Source organism: Carassius auratus, unplaced genomic scaffold, assembly GCF_003368295.1.
Source record: "Carassius auratus strain Wakin unplaced genomic scaffold, ASM336829v1 scaf_tig00045595, whole genome shotgun sequence".
NCBI classification, from domain to species: Eukaryota; Metazoa; Chordata; class Actinopteri; order Cypriniformes; family Cyprinidae; genus Carassius; species Carassius auratus.
The window spans coordinates 14,825-35,264 of NW_020526914.1; the positions used below are offsets into that span (position 1 = coordinate 14,825).

Genomic DNA, 20,440 nt, shown 5'->3' on the forward strand with positions numbered 1-20,440 from the left:
TGTGCTGCAACACCTTGCAAGTGCATAGCAGTGCCTTTGCGGCTACACCCCCTGAATGACATAGCAACTCCCTGGAAACCACCCAAATACCCTAGAAACTGTAGAGCAACGCACTTGCCACCCAGAACATCCCAGCAGCTGCATAGCAACACCCTGGTAACTGCATAGCAATGCCATAGCAACCACATAGCTTCACTCTGGCAGCCACCCAGAACACCCTAGCAACTGTATAACAATGCACTGGGCACCAAGAATTCCCCTAGCAATTACAAAGCAACACCTTGGCAACCAGACATGACACCCTAAAACCCCAAACCCTAGCAACCACACAGCTTTACCATTACAAACAAACTAGTAGGCAAGTAGGCTTTAGGATAGCATGAGTAAATATACTCATTTCACTTGCTAAATATTGATTTCTGTTTGTCGTCATTCTCATGGGCCACTTCCTCTTTGCCTTTCTTTTCCTCTTTCATAATTTCCCTCAATCCTCTTTTTCTCTCTCTTTCTCTCTAGTGTCTTATTCCTATCAGACCAGTTTCAGTTTCAATCTCTGATGCACAATTATACAATTTAAAGAAAAATAGATCACCCAAAAATTTAGTGATACTTGAATGGTGTTTTTGTGATGAAATGGGAATGAGTAAATGGCAGAATAAAAAAAACTATTTCTTTAAAGTGACTGATTATAAGAATATTGTTCTGTGCTGTGTTTTGAAATGTGTGGACAGAAAACTGAGGAGTTTTTTTCTGCAATCGCACTTCCATGCATCTTTTTTTTTGGTCTTGTCGTGTTTTTTCTCGTCTTTATTGCAGAATTAAAGAAGTGGTGAATGAGAAGTCTTACTGTGTGTGAGTTAGGCGGTCCATAACTGGAGTGTGTTGACGTGTGTTTCAGGGCAGTGATGCCGGGCATGGTACTGTTTCGGCGACGCTGGTCAGTCGGCAGTGATGACCTGGTGTTACCCGCTTTCTTCCTGTTCATACTACACTGCATATGGTGAGTCTGTATTTGTGTTTGTCTGTACAGTTTGTTCTTTTACATTCATGCACGAGTAAACAGACATATTTTTACCTGCATTTCTGCAGTCTTGATGAGCATAAGACACTTTTTTTAAAAACATAAAAAATCTTACTGGTCCCAAACTTTTGAACTGTATGTGTATGGTATATGTAGATGTATGTATGTGTATCAATGCTTATGTAAATGATACAATTTTGTTTAATCAATGCGACAGTTACATAAGAAATGGTTTAACATTTACAGACAGTTGTGTCAGTTGTCAATTGATGTAAATAAGTTGTGATTGTTATTACTGTTTATATTTTATACACATTTTGTCAGCTGTTAATGAAGAATAATGATAAAGTTTGCCAAAACATACTCATTTTGGCTATTTTGAGGCGACAAACATGTAAATTTGTATTCTGAAAATCTCTTTTTAACCCACGTGTCATAAATATCAGCTTTCCGAGGTTTGTACGATCATGTGTATGTTCATGTGATGTCACGGCTGTGCTCTTTCGGCAGGCTCGTGGTTCTGTCTGTGGTTCTCTTTGGGCTGCCGTACAGTTCAGGGCAATCATGCTCGGTCACGCTGGTGGATCACGGTCGCGGTTACCTGGGCATCCTGGTCAGCTGTCTGATCTGTGAGAGTGCCATCATGTGGCTGAGCATGAGAGGCAGCATCCTGTATACACAACCTAGAGAGGCAGTGCAGTACGTGCTCTATATACGGCTGGGTAAGATGCAAACTTGCACATAAAAACAATAGGGGTGTAACGGTTCACAAAATTCACGGTTCGGTTCGATACGATACACTGATGTCACGGTTCGGTTCGGTTCGGTTCGATACGTTTTAGATACAGCAAAATGTAAAAACATCTCAACTTTTCAGAATGCCGCAAGCGCACCGCGGGTCATGTGACAAGAACCAACCAATCAGCTTCATCCTTTCCCGTAACAAGGTTGAGAGCTCAGCCAAGATGAAGGAACAGCTGATCATAGTTGTATATGGATTGCAATTTTGAAATAAATTCAGTAGCAGAGCTACTGCAAGCGATTTTTAGAGCTGCAAATCCATTTATCCTTCGCTGAAATTTCCGCGTCTCATGGAGAGAGCACGTCATTGTTGCTTAGCAAAGACAGACGCCTCATGAGCGCTTCTGCCCGAGCGCTTTGGAAAGGAGGAGAAAGACGTGCTTAGCGTTTTCCACGCGTTTTTAGGAGCGATATGTGAACGGCCCCTAAGGCGCTCGCTCACTCAGCACGCGCTGAAGGCTCGTTGCAAAATGTCTAATGCATTTAACAGACCAGAAATATAAGATCCTAAAATAACCAACAGGTCTGGTGTTTGGGTTGGATTCCCTGTAAGCTATAGTGTCTAAATGCTGCAGGGATAGTTTGCTGCGTGCATGTTTCTCCTTTTTTTTTCGTCTTTTCCCAGATAGTACTGACGCATATATCCCAGATATTCCCGCTGGTGTTTTTTTTTTTTTTTTTTTTTATTCCCGCTGGTGTACCCTGTCATGTTGCAGATGCGACATACCGTTGTTTTTTTATCCACCACTCTCTTGCCATCACCATTATAGCTTAAAGGGAATCCAAAGTGCACCCAAACACCAGACCTGTTGGTTATTGGGGGATCTTCTCATTTCTAGTCTGTTAAACGCATTGGCTATTTTGCAACGAGCCTTCAGCGCGTACTGAGTGAGCGAGCGCCTGCTGAGTAGCCTAACATAAACATATAAGATGGTGTTTTTTTCTTCTTCGGGAGTGTCAGGGGCGTTGCCTGTTACGTTGTTTGGGTTATTGGGCTACCTTGTTGAACGCATATCATTATATTTCTATCTCTCTCTTTTTTTTTTTTTTTTCCAAATATAATTAATTACTCCAACGAACCGTTCGGTATACATAATGCGTACCGCGTACCGAACCGAAAGCGTCGTACCGAACGGTTCAATACGAATACGCGTATCGTTACACCCCTAAAAAACAACCACTTCTACTAGTTCTCTTAATACATGCGATCTCACAAGTCAGCTCTGTTAACTAGCCTGCAAAGGCTGCATTGAGGCATCATAGACTGCTTCTGTGGTAATTTCTATTTCAAATTTTAAGGCAACATTGCAAGTATCCTTTTTGGAGAAAGCAATCCCTGAATGTGTTGTAGTGAGCTCAGTGAAAAAATCCTGAGCTCTTAGTTCAATCCAATTAAAATTGACTATTTTGTTTAGTTATTGCATGTGTTGATTTGGTTTTTTTTTATTTTATTCAAACGCAGAGGTTTATGGAAGCTTGTTTTCACCATGGAATAAAAAAACAATTAAAAGGTAATTTCAGCCTTTTTTTGTCACAATTCTGACTTTTGTTTCTTGCAATTGCAAGTTTATATCTCACAATTCAAGCATTTTGTTTCCTAGAATTGTGAGTTTCTATCTTGCAATTGGAAGTTATAAACTAGTTCTAAAGAGGATTCTAAGTTTGTTTCTCGCATTTCTGACTTTGTCTGAAATTTTATTGTACGTTAAATAATTAAGTTTTTTTGATTCTGCCTCAGAATAGAAAATAGTTGCAACCTTTTATCTCAAGATTCAGATTTTTTTCTCACAATTGCAAATTCACATCTTGCAATTCAGACCTTTTCCCTCAGAAATCTGAATTAAAATTTTTAGCATTTCTGACTTTCTTCTCAGAATTTTCAGTTTTCATTAAATAATAGGTTTTTTTGCTGCTGCCACAGAATAAAAATTTTCTCGCAATTCTAAATTCAAATTTTACAATTCAGACTTTTCCCTCAGAATTCTTAATGTACATCTTGCACTTCTGACTCTTCTCTGAATTTTGAGTTTACATCATGGGATTCTGTTTTATTGTTTCTGCAATATAATACAAATTAAAAAGGTAACTTCAACGTTTTATCAACTTGTTAGAATTGCGAGTTTTCTGTCTCATTATTTTAAGTTACAAACTTACAATTTTATCCCATGATGGAAACAAGCTTCCATTTGAGTGAGTTTTGACCAAATCAATGAACAAAGTATGAGCAATAATAATCCTAATGCTTACCATAACAAGATTTTTTGAGTTGCGTTGTTTCACTGCAGATTTACAGTGCAACATGATGAAAACTCCTACTCCATGTGGTTAGGTCCTAAATCATCCCTTGAATTGTTTGCTCTCTCTGCAGCCATCCTGCTAGTGGAGCTGGTGTATGCGGTGGTGGGCATCGCCTGGTTGGTGCAGTACTACCAGCCCTGCTCCGACATCACTGCCAAGAACCTCGCCCTGGGTAAGACATGAATCAAAACCATAAGAGCAGGCATTACTAAATCACTACTCTGGCTATCTTGAATAGTAAAATAAAATCCCTTCCTTGCTTCACGTTGTTCTCTCGCTTGTAAAGGTGAAACAGAACATAGTTGATCATTTGAAAGTGTTTCTAAGTCTTGCCAATTTAAAAATGTAAGTGTTTTTAACATTTCAAGCACTCAAGAACTCAATTCGGTACTTGAGCATTGTTATTTGTGCGCGCACACTCAAAGCATCATGTTTCAGACAACAAAACTGATTCCTCTTTCACGTATCCTTGCGCTTGAGCAGACAATAACACTCAAAATTATCTACAAATGTCTGTCTCAGCAAAGATTCCCTTAATAAGTTGGTTGTGTTTTGAATGAATGAAGATAAACAGAAAGTCTTAAAGGGACAGTAGCCTATAAATACCTGCTGCTGTCTATGTAATTAATGTTATTCAAGAAAACACAGCTTTAACTGTTTCATTTATACAGTGAACAATAGGCAATGCTATTTTACACTTAATTATTACATTTCTGTGCCTGAAAACTAATGTTAGACATTACTTTATTTGTAGATTTGTTATGTTTTATCTATGCTTTTAATTTTTTGTTTGTGCTTCATTTGTTACTGATGGTTCACTTGTCTTTAGTTATAATAGTTGACCTTTTTTAGTTATGCTACTAGTTTCTGCTGTGGTATCAAAGTATTTGAAGTGTTCTTTAAATAATAATTTTTTTTTGCTCATCCAAAAATCGACTCAAAATCTGTAATTTGATCCGAGCCATGCATTTTGTGATCTGTTGGACCCTGACACTTTTGACTTGTTATTTGAAGAAACAAATTGAATGACAAAAGTTTTGAATCATGCTGATTTGTCCACAGTGAAGTTTAGCTGATATCTTTTTTTTATTAGACCTGTTTAAATTCATTTTGGCTGCCAAAATCTGAAGAATGCCTGCCCGAAGGGCTACAAGGGATTTTGAAATTAAAAGCCCTTAAGTGACATGTAGGGGTTGGGAAATATGACTTAAAATCTGACATTGTGAGTAATTTTATAACCATCTTAATGATATATAGATCACATATCACTGTTTTTTTTTATTAAATAATAAACTAGTTTATATTTAACAACCACTGCTTGTTTTTGGAGAATCCAGTAAATTAAATACTTCACACATATAAAATGTACTAAATTAAACTAAAGGTTCTAGCTTGCTTTGTCAAATAAACCTTGCAGTGTATATAAATGAATATTGTTGGCTCCTTCTCAAAATGCTTTTGTTCCTTACTTTGGATAAAAGTCACTTGATCTTTTTCTCACTATTTTAATTTGCATGGATGCAAACCAAAAGACAAGATTATTCATAACGAATGTATCATAAGTCTGGGATCAGAGCCACGTTTAAAGCCGTTTTGAATTCTGTATTAATTTTGCATCATCATTCAGTCACATGATCCTTCAGAAATCATTCTAGTACACTGATTTGCTGCTCATTTCTTATTGATGGGCAGATATTAATGATGGGTCTTATTATTATCAATGTTGTTAAGAAATTGTGAGACCTAACATGCCTCACAACTGTTGGAAACAAGTAAAAAAAATAAAATAAACAATAGTCTTCAGAGGGTGTGGCTTGATGAGGCAGTCCAGGCATCTGTTAAAATCTCATGAAACCTCCCCTTGTTAATCTCTGCAGATTTCTGAAAACCTGAAAGTCATTTATAGCTATTTATGTCCTGGAATCTTAATGCGCGCTTTCTAACAATACGCCTAGTGTAGCTTTTCCCATGTGTGTGCAGACCATGAATCAGTGTCGCTCATTGTCCTCCCCCATCCCATAATAGCACACTTCACTTCCATGCCAATCATCTGTCTATACCAGACACGAACTGACAAAGAGACAGCTGGTTAGTTTTACTGTAAAGTGCTTCCTGCTGAACTGAATGTATAAGCGCCAAATGAAGATGTATATTGTACATTTTAAATGAGTAAATTTGTTTGGTTTATTCATTTATTTTCGACAGGAATTGTGGCGTGCAATTGGTTGGTCATCTTCAGTTTGTGTTTCACCATGATGTGTACCTTTGACCCCACCGGACGGACCTTTGTGAAGCTGAAAGCAACTCGCCGCCGTCAGCGTAACCTCACAACATACACTCTCAGGTACAGTGCTTAACAGTGGTCATGCTAGCTTGTTTCGGGATATCTTTTGCAAAGTTTTACAATTCTCCCACCTTTTAAGTGTCCATTCATTAAATATTTTGTTCATTAATTATTTTGTTATTTCTATTATGCTTTATGCATCAAATAAAAGTGTAGTGTTTATTTCCCCTATTTAAATCCACACCATAGATTTTTTTTCATAGATTGCTAAAAGTGCACATTTTATGCAGTGTTGTTATTATTTACTGAAAATAAAACTTAAAAAAAATATATATACATTTTAATTGAAAATAATTGTATAAATTAAGTATAGGTTCTAAGTAAGTACAAAAAGAAAATTCAAATATTACACATTTTAATTAAAAATAAATTAAAGCTAAATAAAAACGATTAAAAAGCAAAAACTAATAAAAATACAATTACTTAAACTGATTTTAAAATGAAGAACTTAAACTTGTTTTATTTCGATTAAGCAGCATTTATTTTAAGTGGAAGTACTTAAATCAAATAAATAAAAGCTAAATAGAAATATTAAAAAACAAAAATGAATAGAAAATGACAAAAGCACATGAAATTACTATAATATTATAATTATAATTAAAAAAAATTAATGAATTCATGAATTGTGTACTGCTTTTTTTTAAGTGCATTGAGTAAATATTATGTAGAATAAGTTTTCGTTTCATTTCAGGAATCTCGTGCACATCTCATTTTTCAATATTAACTGGAATTGTGTATTTTATACAGTACAGACCAAAAGTTTGGACACACCTTTCATTAATTCATAGTTTTGATGCCTTCAGTGTGAATCTACAATTTCCATAGTCATGAAAATAAAGAAAACTCTTTGAATGAGAAGGTGTGTCCAAACCTTTGCTCTGTACTGTATATACCGGTATGTGTATATATATATATATATATATATTGACCTATTATTCATGATATTGGCTTAGTTGGGTTTTATCTCTTTCAGACACAGGCTAGAAGAAGGTCAAGCCAGCAGCTGGAGCAGGAGACTCAAGTTCTTCATGTGCTGCACTCGAACAAAAGATACACAATCCGTAAGACTCCAACACCAACTCAGATACACACAGATGCCAGTTACTGTGAGAGGGTCTCACACACACACACACACACATTCTCAGCAGAAGATGTTCTCTCTCAGGACGCTTACTCTGAGGTGGCCAGCTTGTTCGCCGAGTTTTTCCGGGATCTGGATATCGTGCCGAGTGACATCATCGCTGGCTTGGTCCTGCTCCGACAGAGACAGCGGGCCAAGAGGGCAGCCATCTTGGATCAGGTGTGCATTAGCTTGTGTTTAACATTACTTTTGATTGGATGATTATCCTTCACTGTCCAAATGATAACACTTTCTCTCTCTCTCTCTCTTTTCAGGCAAACAATGACGTTTTAGCCTTTCTGTCCGGGATACCTGTAACTCGCAACACTAAATACTTGGACCTCAAGAACTCGGTATTTGAAGAATACAATATATGTGTGTGCTTGTGTTGATGTATGTTTATTATTTATGATGGTCTCCTTCTGTTCACAGTCTGAGATGGCCATGTATAAGGAGGTGTGTTACTACATGCTGTTTGCCATGGCGGCGTATGGCTGGCCTGTATATCTTTTAAGAAAACCAGCGTGTGGACTCTGCAAACTTGTCAGCACTTGCTCGTACGTATGAATATGATATGATTGTTCCACACAGTTGGTAGGAAATGAGATTAAAGCGAATAAGAAAGGCTCTTATAATGGTATAGTTACCTGATGTCATGTTTTTGGTAGACTTAGCTCTTTATTAAACCTAAAGCTAAATTAAACTGAAGCTGAAGCCTAGTCCTAACTACCAGGGGTGCGCGGCAATTAATTAAATTGTTGTCAAATATTAATAGATTTTTGAATTAATAATACATGACATGTCATGAGTATAATTATAAAACATATATGTAATTTATTATAAATTAGGACATGCAAAAATTGTGTGTGCGCGTATTTTGAACCACTGTGTTTTGCTCGTTTGTCTGGGAAAATTTTCTAATGATTTAAAATATAATAAAATACAAGATAAATACTTATAATAATTATTTTATATATATTAACAAGTACAGGTCAGAATAAGTATGTTGTTTCATTTTTACATAAATCTATCTGGAACATTATTTCACCTATATTTTAGCCTTTTATTTTCAAAAAGTTATTTGAAACATTAAAATGTGACATGTATGTATGTGTTTGTGTGTGTGTGTGTGTGTGTGTGTGTGTGTGTGTGTATATATATATATATATATATAGTTTTTTTTTCATTTTAGAATTGATATTTTACTTTTGTCATTTGATATTTGACTATTGTCATTGAGTGTATATATATATATATATATATATATATATATATATATATATATATATATATATATATATATATATATATATATATATAATTTTAAGCATAATGTATAGTTAATGTGATTTATTGTCAATAAGAAATCACATTCTTATTTTATTTACATTTTATATATTTTTTAACATTGATAATAAATATTTTTTATAGGACATATAAATGAAATCAAATTACTTTTTTTTCCCTTCTGTGTCTCTTCTCTTTTCTTCTCTCTCTTGTCAGCTGTAACTCTTCAGTTTCAGGTTCTCGTCTCTCTCAGTCCATCACCGTTGAGGAGGATAACTGCTGTGGCTGTAACGTTCTTGCCATCCGACGTCAATTTCTGGACCGAGACCTTAAAGAGGTCCAGATTGTCTACACATCCTGCCATGATGCGGTATGGCATCTTAAATTAATTCCTCAGCCCCCGTCCTGCAGACTCCTGAGGCGTAATGTCGTGTGTGATAAATGTCTGTTCACAACACTGAGTCATCGCCAGACGAAAATAGTTCAATTTGAGAAGCCGTAGCTAAAGTGATAAATGTGAAACGTGTGATTAATACAAGTTATTGTATGTATTTTTGATGGGATTTGCAGGTTTATGAGACGCCCTTCTTTGTAGCAGTCGATCATGCAAAGAAAAAAGTCGTGATCAGCATCAGAGGGACTTTGTCCCCTAAGGTGGGTCAACCACACGTGTACTTTTAACAGCTCTTTCTCATTTTACACATAACCTCGTGATGTCAGGCTTAATTATATCTTCATCCAATTAAAATACTAGTTGTTTATAAGCAGAATACTTGAGCAGTGACAAAAGAAAGTACTTTAACACACATTTTGAGGATAAAAATCTGACTGTAGTACTAAGCTATTGATTTGCTACAATCCTGTGCTAGTTTCATGTTTCTCAAATCACTCTGTGGTCTCTTCCATTTCACATAATAAAATAACTTGGACTCAAATCAATACTTCATGTCCATTTATTTATTTATTTGAGAAGTAGCCATGTATGATGTACAGTGAGACAGTCAATATTTTAAAATAAAGCATTAATGGCTAGTTGGCTGTAAATTTGTTCCCCTTTTGCTGTCTTTCTCTGTCATTCTCAGGACGCTTTAACGGATCTTACGGGTGATTCTGAGCGTTTGCCTGTAGAAGAGCAGCACGGCACATGGCTCGGACACAAGGTGCCATAAAAACACATGCATATTGACACATATGAACGCAAAAACTTTGCACACTCATTCCCATGAATCTTTCATTTAGGGAATGGTTTATTCGGCTGAATACATAAAGAAGAAACTAGAGCAAGAAATGATTCTCTCTCAAGCCTTTGGGAGAGATCTGGTAAGTGTAAACACATGATTCTGCGCGTTATGGTTATTAATTTAGACATCACAGAGCTTACTTGCATTATTTTCCCACAGACTGCAAAAGTGTTCATATAATTTTCTAAAACTTATATGAAGCTTCACTTTGACGAAGCAGTTTTTCTCTACATGCATGCAACACACCAGCATTAAACGTCATTAAATACATGTCAGCACAGCTTATTAAAAATACAAATTCAGCACTGTTGCACCTTCTACAGGCTTTCTTTCCTCCCTTTAAATGCTATTATTAATAAATGACCAAAATCTAATATCGGACAACCTCTAATTTTGTATGTAACAACTTTAAGAAAAGGCTGGATGTCTTCCTGTTTTAAGTAAAATAATCTGAAATTCATAATTCATTTTAAGAGCATATTGGGTTGTTCTGTATGAATATACAGTATTCATTTTATTTGTGCAGGTCTTAAAATGTCTCCGTTTATATTTTAGTATCAGATGAGTAACGAGACAAAACTTAGACAACTTCAGACAACATTTGCATGATATGATGTGACACTAAAAGCCCCGGATCGTGGTGTTTGTGTGTGTCTCAGGGTAAAGGGACGATGCACTACGGGCTGGTGATTGTGGGCCACTCTCTTGGTGCGGGTACGGCTGCCATCCTGTCCTTCCTCCTCCGGCCGCAGTATCCTTCACTGCACTGCTATTCCTACTCCCCTCCCGGCGGCCTGCTCAGGTCAGTGTGACCTCTCGATTGTTGATCTGGCATCCGTTTTACACTACATTTATAGAGAAAGCTGAGAACTCATCTCCTCTGAGAGAGAGAGAGAGAGAAACTCAGCCGTCACTGAAGCATGATGACATTAGATAAGAGATCTGATGTGTTAAAGGATTATTTTGTGCCAAAATAAACTTTTTGTCATTATTGTTACAATTGGATGTCGTTCCAAAACTGTATTATTTTCTTTCTGCTCCGAATCATACATTTAGAAGTTCGGTTTCCACTCAAGGAAAGTGAATGGTCATTTATAAGCTCTAAAAAAAGCATCATAAAAATAATCTTCTGAAGCCATCGTCATCATTAAAAAACCATAATGGCAGCCATATAGTAGCATTCTTTGATTATTTTACTAAATTTGAAAGCGATTTGTCACAAGCTATAGATCTTCTTCTCTGTAATGCAATTTGTTGTGGGAAATCTTAGCCCAAAAAACATGCATAGATGCACAAATCCACAGGATGCACTAATCTTTTATTTGAGTTGAGAGTCAAAATGTTTTCTGAGTTTTTGGTTTAATTCAGTAGGTTAATGGCAAAACTCTTACCTGCCACACTGACATATTCTTTTGTGAATCTAAATATAAAGTCATCATTAAATTGTGTGTTGAACCTCACATTTCACTCTGAAATCTGTCACATTATGGCAGAAGAAGAACAGATTGTAAACTGTTTTTATGTTGATCTATTCTGAACACAAGCTTCGGTTTCTGTTTAATTCGTAGTGAGGATGCAATGGAGTACTCGAAAGAGTTCGTCACCTCAGTCGTGTTGGGAAAAGATCTGGTCCCCAGGTAAGTGAGTGTTCAGTTGTGCTCGGATGCGTTAATAAGTCTGAGCAGACCCATGTTAATGTTTTGCTGTTGTGTTCGTTCAGGATTGGCCTCTCTCAGCTTGAGGGCTTCCGTCGCCACTTACTTGAAGTCCTACAGAAGAGTGATAAACCAAAGGTGACCTGCTTAAACTGGCTTATTCCCAGAGTCTCAGTGTGCGTTCAGTTTTGTTGAAAAGAACTGTTACTGTTTACTGTTACTATTATATTGATTCCATTCCAATAATGTGATACAGTTCTAAGGGAACACAACTGAATAACACTATAAAGGAAAGAACATTTATACCTTGATAAATGTTTTTTTTTTTACACACCTTGCTTTGAATTTTCTTTATTCCTTTCAGTCACTGGTGTGTTTGTACACAATATGATCTTCAATCACTCTATTATTATTATTGCGCAATTAGTAAGATCACGGCCCTGACAAGAAGTGCTTAAGTTTGCCATAATGAACAGTTGACTGTACACTGAAATAAATGTGTACATTTGTACAAGTGTGTACAGAATCAAGCATTCTAGAGGGTCTATGCATGTGGGTGATGGCGCAGCAGCATTTATTATCATTGAAGTGTTCCATAATTAACTGTCCTCATTATATCGATCACATTGGGCTTTTCCCTTATCCTTTTCCTCTGGGCGAATAAAGTCAATTATAAATAATGTTACTATTTATAACCACAGATGTGGGATTTTTTTTGCACTGCAAACTGATTTTTCTTTTTTACGTCTCTTTTCTAGTTCAGTAATTGGACCATTAAACTTTTTTCTCAAGGTTGTGGCTTTGAGCTTTTAATTTGCGTGCAGTTGAAAAAATACACTACCATTCAAAGGTTTGGAGTCAGTAAGATGTAAAAAAAAAAAAAATGGTGTTTTGCAAGTTTTTTTTTTTTTTTTTTACGAGTTATAGAATAACAAATAGCAATTTCTGAAAATGTACTCACCCTCAGGCCAGAGTTTGTTTCCTCATTGTAACAGATTTGGATTAATTTTTTTTTGGAGATCCTTCACAGTGAATGGGTGCCGTCAAAACGAGTTTAACCACTGAACTGATTAAAACCACAGTAATCCGCAGGTAACTCCAGTGGATCAGTTCACATCTTGTGAAGTGAAATGCTGCATGTTTATAAATAAATAAATCCATCTATACTTTTCAATCTTCACACCGTTGCTTTCTCCAGTGAAAAAATCATCTTGTCTGAATCAGAAGAGAAATATGCACAGACCAGCACTGTTTACTAGCAAATACAGTTCTAAGCAAACATGTCGGTGGATTTTAATGGGGCTGGGCTTTTTAAATTGGAAGAAGCGTTATCATGTGTTACAGAATCATATTTTGGCGAGAAGTGATGTTTTAATGTTAATGATGAATTTGTTTCTTACAAAATTCATATTTTTACTTCACAAGACATTAACCAATAAACTGGAGCCTTGTGGATTACTTGTGAATTATTGTGATGTTTTTATCAGCTATTTGGCTCACTGTTTGGGCACCCATTCACTGCAGAGGATCCATTGGTGATGTAATGCTAAATGTCTCCAAACTTGTTCAGATGAAGAAACAAGCTCATATACATCATGGCTGGCACAGAGTACATAAAAAAAAATCTTATTGACCATAAACTTTTGAACAGAACAGTACTTCATATTAGGGCTTACATAACTTATAGTAGACCAGCTGTCCGGAAAGTAGTCACCTACTCAGTTTAGCTTATATAAATGACTCACCATTAACCAAACAACTTTTTTTGCTATTTCTATCAAATCCAACACTGCAATGACGTGCATCTGAGATGATGCATGAAAGAAATGAAGGCCAGATTAACTCAGTTTGCATCCTGAACAGTTTCTTATATCTCACTTATATGTTCTGCCAGGCTCTGATTAATTTCAGGGAACTTTGTGAGAAATTTGGCCTCTATGTGATGCATTTCTGCATAATTGCACTGCTGCTTTGCTGGATAGCTGCTCTCAGCTGGAAATGATGCTTGAAATGCTGCCTGCGTAGGCAGCTCACTAGGTTTTGGAACGGAGCCTGCAAGTTTCTTTTTCGATGTTTATTTCAGTGGCGGATTATTGCTGGGGGTACAAAGTGCATCCCTAAATCAGAGCTACCCCTGGATGAGGAAGCCCCTGTATCTCAGGGCGTGACCCCCTCTAACTCCCGCCTGTGGCTGCACCCCAGTGACCTGAGCATCGCCCTGTCAGCCTCCACGCCGCTCTATCCACCGGGACGGGTCATTCATGTGGTGCACAACCACCCGCCTGAGATCTGGTGAGTAGAGAGGAAGTAAATTAAATGGATTAGTGGGACAAGAAAATGGGTTTCTTCTTTTCAGATATAGGGTACACTCCAGTGGCCCAGTACAATATTGACATTTTTTTTATAGATTCTGCTTGTTTAAGATTTCCTGCTTCTTTGTTAATTTAGCTGTAGGAAAAGATGTAAATGGACACATAAACAGAATTGTGGTTGAAATTAAAAAATGTACAATTACTCTTCAAATCATGGTTTCAATAGTGCAGACAAATAATACATGGTCTCTCTGTGGACTTCTACATGTTTGGAAATAGCTTTTGTAATTCCATTCGCTATGAGGACTGGGACCTTTCATTTCCAGTAATGCACTTTGTATGCATCACATCCTGCATTTATCTGAGTCAAAGTTTCACTAGAGTCTACGCAGTTTTACTGTAAGTCTGATATTCCTCATACCATCTCTCTCTCTCTCTGGCTCTATGTAGTTGTGGTCAGGAAGAGCCCACTTACTCCGCTCTGTGGGGGGATAACAAGGCCTTTGATGAGGTCATCATTTCTCCAGCCATGCTGAATGAACACATGCCCCATGTGGTGATGGATGGCGTCAACAAGGTGTGTGGTTTTATATGCATGTGTGTTTTGTGCATGTTTTCCTGGCTAACTCTTGCTAAATGCAAAGTTATGTTCATCTTCATTCTGGGCAAATCTGAGTAACACCGGATCCAGCAAAGGTAAATGCAATAAGAATATGAAATGAAATAGCAAACTTTCCACTAGGACTGGAGAATATATAAAATATTTCTAAAATAAATACAGTGATTTTGCATAATAAAAATATTGGGATTATTTTGATGCGCTTGTATTGAGGTTTCCTTGAGTCCCATTAGTCTAGTTTTGCAATCTTTGCTTGGCTTATGATTTTTATATGATTATGAGACCATTAAGATAAAGCTGTTTTAATAATGCATCTGATTCAACTTTAGTAACAAATTTTGAATTGGCTATTTTGATTAATTTCTGTAATTCAGTTCAGTCTATCCATTTCAGTCAATTGATTCAAAAGTCAAAACAATGATTCATTTGCATCATCCCTCAAAAAACAAGTCTCTCTGTGTGGTTAGAAATGTTTTTAATAAATTAAATTTGTGCTGTATTTAAACATTTTGAATCATAGTTTCTTTGATTGGGAGAAAATGACCAAAATGACCAAGCCATTTCAGAAGTAATAATATCCAGAAATATTGCATTTATAAAGCTGTCCAAATGAATTCTAAGCCATGCATATTACTAATCAAAAATTAATTTTTGATATATTTATGGTAGGAAATTGACAAAATATCTTCATGGAATATGATCTTTACTTAATATTCTAATGATTTCTGGCATGAAAGAAAAATCTATAATTTTTTACCCATATAATGTTTTTGGGCTATTTCTAAAAATACACCCCAGTGACTTAAGACTGCTCCAGGGTCACACACACACAAAATGTTACCAAAAAGTACCAATGGATTCTGGAGTGCCCAGATCTGCCTTTGTTATCAGAATGGGTTTGGGGTCATTGAATCAGTTGCTTGGATGGCTTTTGGGCTGCAGGGGACAGGTATATGTGTTGCAGGTCTGTGTCAACATCTTGTGTATTCTGTCTGGACATTCACGTCTTGTTTTTGTTTTTGTCTGCCGTCAACAGGATTCCACGAGCATAAAAGCATATCTGGCATGGCTGTTCCTTCTTCCTATTGCTATTACTATTGCTCATATTTAAGGATAGGAGTTTGTTCAGAGCCCTAATCTAAAGTATTCAACTTTGGGTGCATAACTTGTCCTGCTGCAAATCTACCTGCTCTTAATTTGTTTTGTTTTCTTTTGAAAGTATGTTCCTTTGTTCTTATGCCTGTTGTATAGTAATGTGTTGGTTTGTCTTCACAGGTGCTGGAAAACCCATATTTAATTTCAGAACTGATTGCTGCACAGTTTGGAAACCAGAGAGCTAGCATCCAAGCGTGTGTTTCTGTCCCTAACGCACTCCCAGATCCCTCTCTAACACCTCTCTCTTCAGATGAATGTTTTATGGTTACAGAAACAGGCTCTACTTCTCAGACTCCCAGTGAAACAGTTTCTGTCCAGCCACGAGCTTCAGACACTCACAGGAACGGTTTATCGCTCGATAATACTGTCAGTCTTCAAGCAGTTTCCAAGTCAGACCCTCAGAACACTATCACAGAAACTCTCACCCCTGTTTTGTCTGTCACTGTAGATGCATCTTCAATTAGTTTAGATATAAAGCCAGGAGACAATTTCTGTGTCCTTCAACAACCATCAACATGTCCATCTCGGTCTGAATCCCCAACGGTTGCATGTGCTCCCAAAAACACTGGCCAGTCGAGCATTACATTAACCTCTACATTAGAAATGCCCTCATCTGTCCAAGACTCAGTCATTGCCTTTAAAGGCTCTATATCTTCCAAAGTGACAGATGAGTCCCCAACTCAATTCCAGCAGACAACTTCCCAAAGTATCACTCCATTTCCAAACACATCAGATTCCCCATCTCTGTTGAAAACCAGCATAGATCCAGACTTTTCAGAGATCTCCTCAACCGGACTAATGTCTAAAAGCACATCAGCTGATCTCTCAGCCGAGAACGATTCTGCAGAATCTGACGTTTTTGATAACACACCTTTAACTTCTCCTCAGTCTAGATTGAGTTTCTCGACTGCTCGATCTGAAGAGACCACTTTTAGTGCCACATGTTATATCTCAAGCCTCTGATATACACTACTGATCAAAAGTCTGGGGTCAGTTATATATGTGTCTGTGTGTGTGTGTGTGTGTGTTTGTGTGACCCTGGAACACAAAACCAGTCTCTCTGTTTTCAGGTTCTCAAAATTGAGATTTATAAATGAAAAGCTTTCCATTGATGTATGGTTTATTAGGATCAGACAATATTTGGCAGAGATACAACTGTTTGAAAATCTGGAATCTGAGGATGAAAAAATATAAAAATATTGAGAAAATCACCTTAAAATTGTGCAAATGAATCTCTTAGCAATGCATATTACTAATCAAAAATTAAGGTTTAATACATTTACTGTTGTAAAAAAATATATATCTTCATGGAACATAATCTTTACTTAATATCCTAATGATTTTTGGCATAAAAGAAAAATCTATAATTTTGACCCATACAATGTTTTTTTGGCTATAGTTACAAATATACCCCAGTGACTTAAGACTGGTTTTGTTGTCTTTGGTCACACACACACACACACACACACACACACACATACACACACACACACACACATATACACATAAACCTAATACTTTTATTCAACAAGATATTTATCAAGTTAAACAAATTATATTTCAAAAAAATGTCATTTTCTTTACTTAATATTCATCAAAGGATCCTGAAAAAGCATCAGTTTCCACATCAATATTAAGCAGCCACGACTGTTTTCAACATTATTAATTAAAATAAATATTTCTTGAGAATCATATTAGCCTATTAGAATTATTATTGAAGGAAAATGTAAATTGTAATACTTTTACTGTATTTTTCTTTTTTTTTATGGTGAAATGGGTCAACATAATAGAGTTATTCCAAATACATAAAAATCTGACCAACCCCAAAGTTTTGAATGGCAGTGTATGTCACACAATGTACAGTACAACCAAATGCATGTGCTTTCTTCCTTTGCAGCTCATAATCTCTGTTCGTCGCTGCCGGAAATATCCATCAGCTCGAGCTTTGGGCATCTGTGGTGTCATTCTCTTCCTTTCTGCAGGTTCCTGGTCTCTCTGTCAGTTCTTCTTAACTTCCTGTTTTGATCTCTGGTTTATGCTTTAGCAGTTTGCAGCAGGATTTTGATTGCAGCTTTTGTCCCTCTGCGTGCGCCTTGAGTTTGTCACCTGGTCTTTTACGTTTGGTGCATTACTCTTGGAGGTGGATTCATTTAGGCCTGTGGTGCTTCTTGCGGGGGGCATCAGTGTTTGTTTACCCTGCTTGTTGGTGGTGGTAGTTCTGCCTCAGAGGGCACATTTAAAGGAACAGTGAACATTGTGTCATCATTTACTCACCCTAATGTTGTTCCAACATATATGACCAGGATAAAAATCTCATCATATCATTTTATTTTATTTTATTATTTTTTTTTGGCTGTAATATTGGAGAAGAATCTGAATGTCTGCAGAAAATGTGCTAAATGGACCATTGGATTAAAAATCAATGTTTACTCACTAATCATTTGAGCTAACATGTAGTTTACCGTTCATTTGAGATGCTTTTTTATATTATTATTACTAAAATGTATTCAGTTGCTTTTATTTTAAATAAATGGTTTTGTGCAATTATTTTGTTATTGTTTGTAGTATGCAGGTTGTATTTTTTTATTATTATTATTATTTTATTTTTTTTGCATGCTACATGTACATCATTATTTACACAGTTTCTTCCATTGCATTTCATTATATCCATTTACTTATATTTGTCTCTAATTTACTGATTATTGTCTCTAACTCTATACATACTCATGTTTCCACACATTAATAAAGAAATATGCATTATTATTTTGTGGGTGTTGGACTTCTACCTTTGTTGTTCCACTCAACTTTGTCCTTGTTGATTGTCCTGCTGGATTTGTGTCCATCGTGCACATAATACAGATCATTTTATGTCACTCTGTAATTGTGTTTAAAATTAAGAAATATTCTTATGTAAAGTGTTACGCTTGATGGCTCAGTTACACTTGGTGTCAAAAAATATGAAAGTAATTTTAATTGAATATCAAAAGCATTCAATCTTCCTAGTATGTTTACAAAGTATTTATTTTGATTCGTTTTGTTCAAATAAATTTATGCTTCAATAATCTGTAGTTAACATTGTATGTGATAAAAAAAATGTGTATCTTAAAATTGCGCTTTACCTTATAAAATGTTTTGAGGTGCATTTATTTCATCTTGATATCATATAATACATAAATAAGATTTTTCACAATTTCAAGTAGGCTGTGAGACCTGCTTGTTTCTGTCTATTCATTCATTTATTCATGTGTATTTTATTTTTTTTAACTGGCCTTGTGTTTCTCTTTTCCTCTATATCCTGCAGGTTTTGGAAAACTATAATAAAGGGAAGACAGCTTTACTGTCTGCTGCTAAAATAATGGTTAGTCCTACAGAAGTGGACCTGAATCCAGAAACGGTTTTCCTCGATGCGTCTAGTTCACCGCAGCCCACGCCTGCCACACATCACCGCAGAAACAGTAGTGTCCGGTGAGTCACGAGGGCCGATCAGTGTTTGAAACCACCTGACTGACCAATCACACACACCAATGAGTGATCAATGATGTAGTTATTCTTTAGGTGTTTTAAGCATTTCTTATCATCTGATTTTAACACTATTTGCCTGTCCTTCTCACTCATGCCGACTGCAGAGGTACAGTGTATGGTGCTACACAGTTCCCCCTCGTCCTCTTTGGTTCAGTAGAAAAGATCAGCCTAGATTTTAGTTACATTATGTTGCCTAACCACAAACCTATTCTTTCCCCTCTTTCAAAATTTTTCCTTCCTTTTTCCTGTTCTCTGCTCATATATATGTAATATTTAATAACATTTGTATTATTTATATAATTTATAATATTTAAATGATTTTTTTTTTCATCAAACTTTTTATTTTGACTCTATTTTATGGCATTTTTTTATGTTTTAATTTAATTGAATTACTTATGGATCCCCTCCCATCTGCTATCACACTTTTATTTAATTCCCCTCATTTTATTTGTCATCACCCTTCTCTTTCTTCCCTCCATGCTGTCTGTCTCTCTGGTCTCTGTTTATTTACTGTACATGCTACTCTACACCTGTGCCCACTTCCTGTCTTGTCCTGCTGTAGTTCCTGTGCCCGCTCTGAGATCTCGCTGGATGGCTTCTCGGAGTGTCCGCCTCCTCCTGTCCCCGTGGTGCTCACCGGCGCTCGTGAGCGATTGGCCGTGGAGCTGCGGGAGCGAAAAGCCCCCTTGGCCATCATGGAAAGTCTTTCTGACGCCGAATCCGTCTACAGCTTGGACTCCCGACGATCATCTGCTGCCCTGAGAGGCTCGCCCTGTCTGGGGAGTCTACCTTTCCCTTTGGATGCCCCCATCCCAGAAGAGAATCCGTCGCTGAGCTCTCGCACAGAGCTGCTGGCCGCAGACGGCTTGGACCTTGAATTGGGGGAGGCTGGCCCATACTGCCCTACTCCTCCAGAACTGGAAGTACCTTCCAATGATGCAAGACATCTCAACACCCACATCAGCGGGCACCTCTCTCCACTCTCCCTTGGACAAACTATCGTAAATCAGCCAGCCAGCCCGGGCAAGAAGTCCCGGTGGTCTTCAGGAACACCTGTGCTTGCCA

General features: G+C 36.8%; 1 protein-coding gene across 1 annotated transcript; it reads left to right on the forward strand.

The window, feature by feature from the left end:
• Positions 1–901: 901 nt before the first annotated feature.
• LOC113087940 (sn1-specific diacylglycerol lipase alpha-like) lies at positions 902–20,430 on the forward strand (the record flags this gene model as incomplete). Its single annotated transcript, XM_026255671.1, has 19 exons — positions 902–1,000; positions 1,532–1,743; positions 4,191–4,292; positions 6,326–6,464; positions 7,438–7,525; positions 7,630–7,764; positions 7,860–7,937; positions 8,017–8,141; positions 9,088–9,241; positions 9,442–9,525; positions 9,954–10,031; positions 10,111–10,191; positions 10,772–10,914; positions 11,681–11,749; positions 11,833–11,905; positions 13,851–14,059; positions 14,530–14,656; positions 19,155–19,318; positions 19,938–20,430. Coding segments are annotated over exons 1-19 (2,649 nt in total), but the record flags the coding sequence as incomplete, so codon positions are not given.
• Positions 20,431–20,440: the final 10 nt, after the last annotated feature.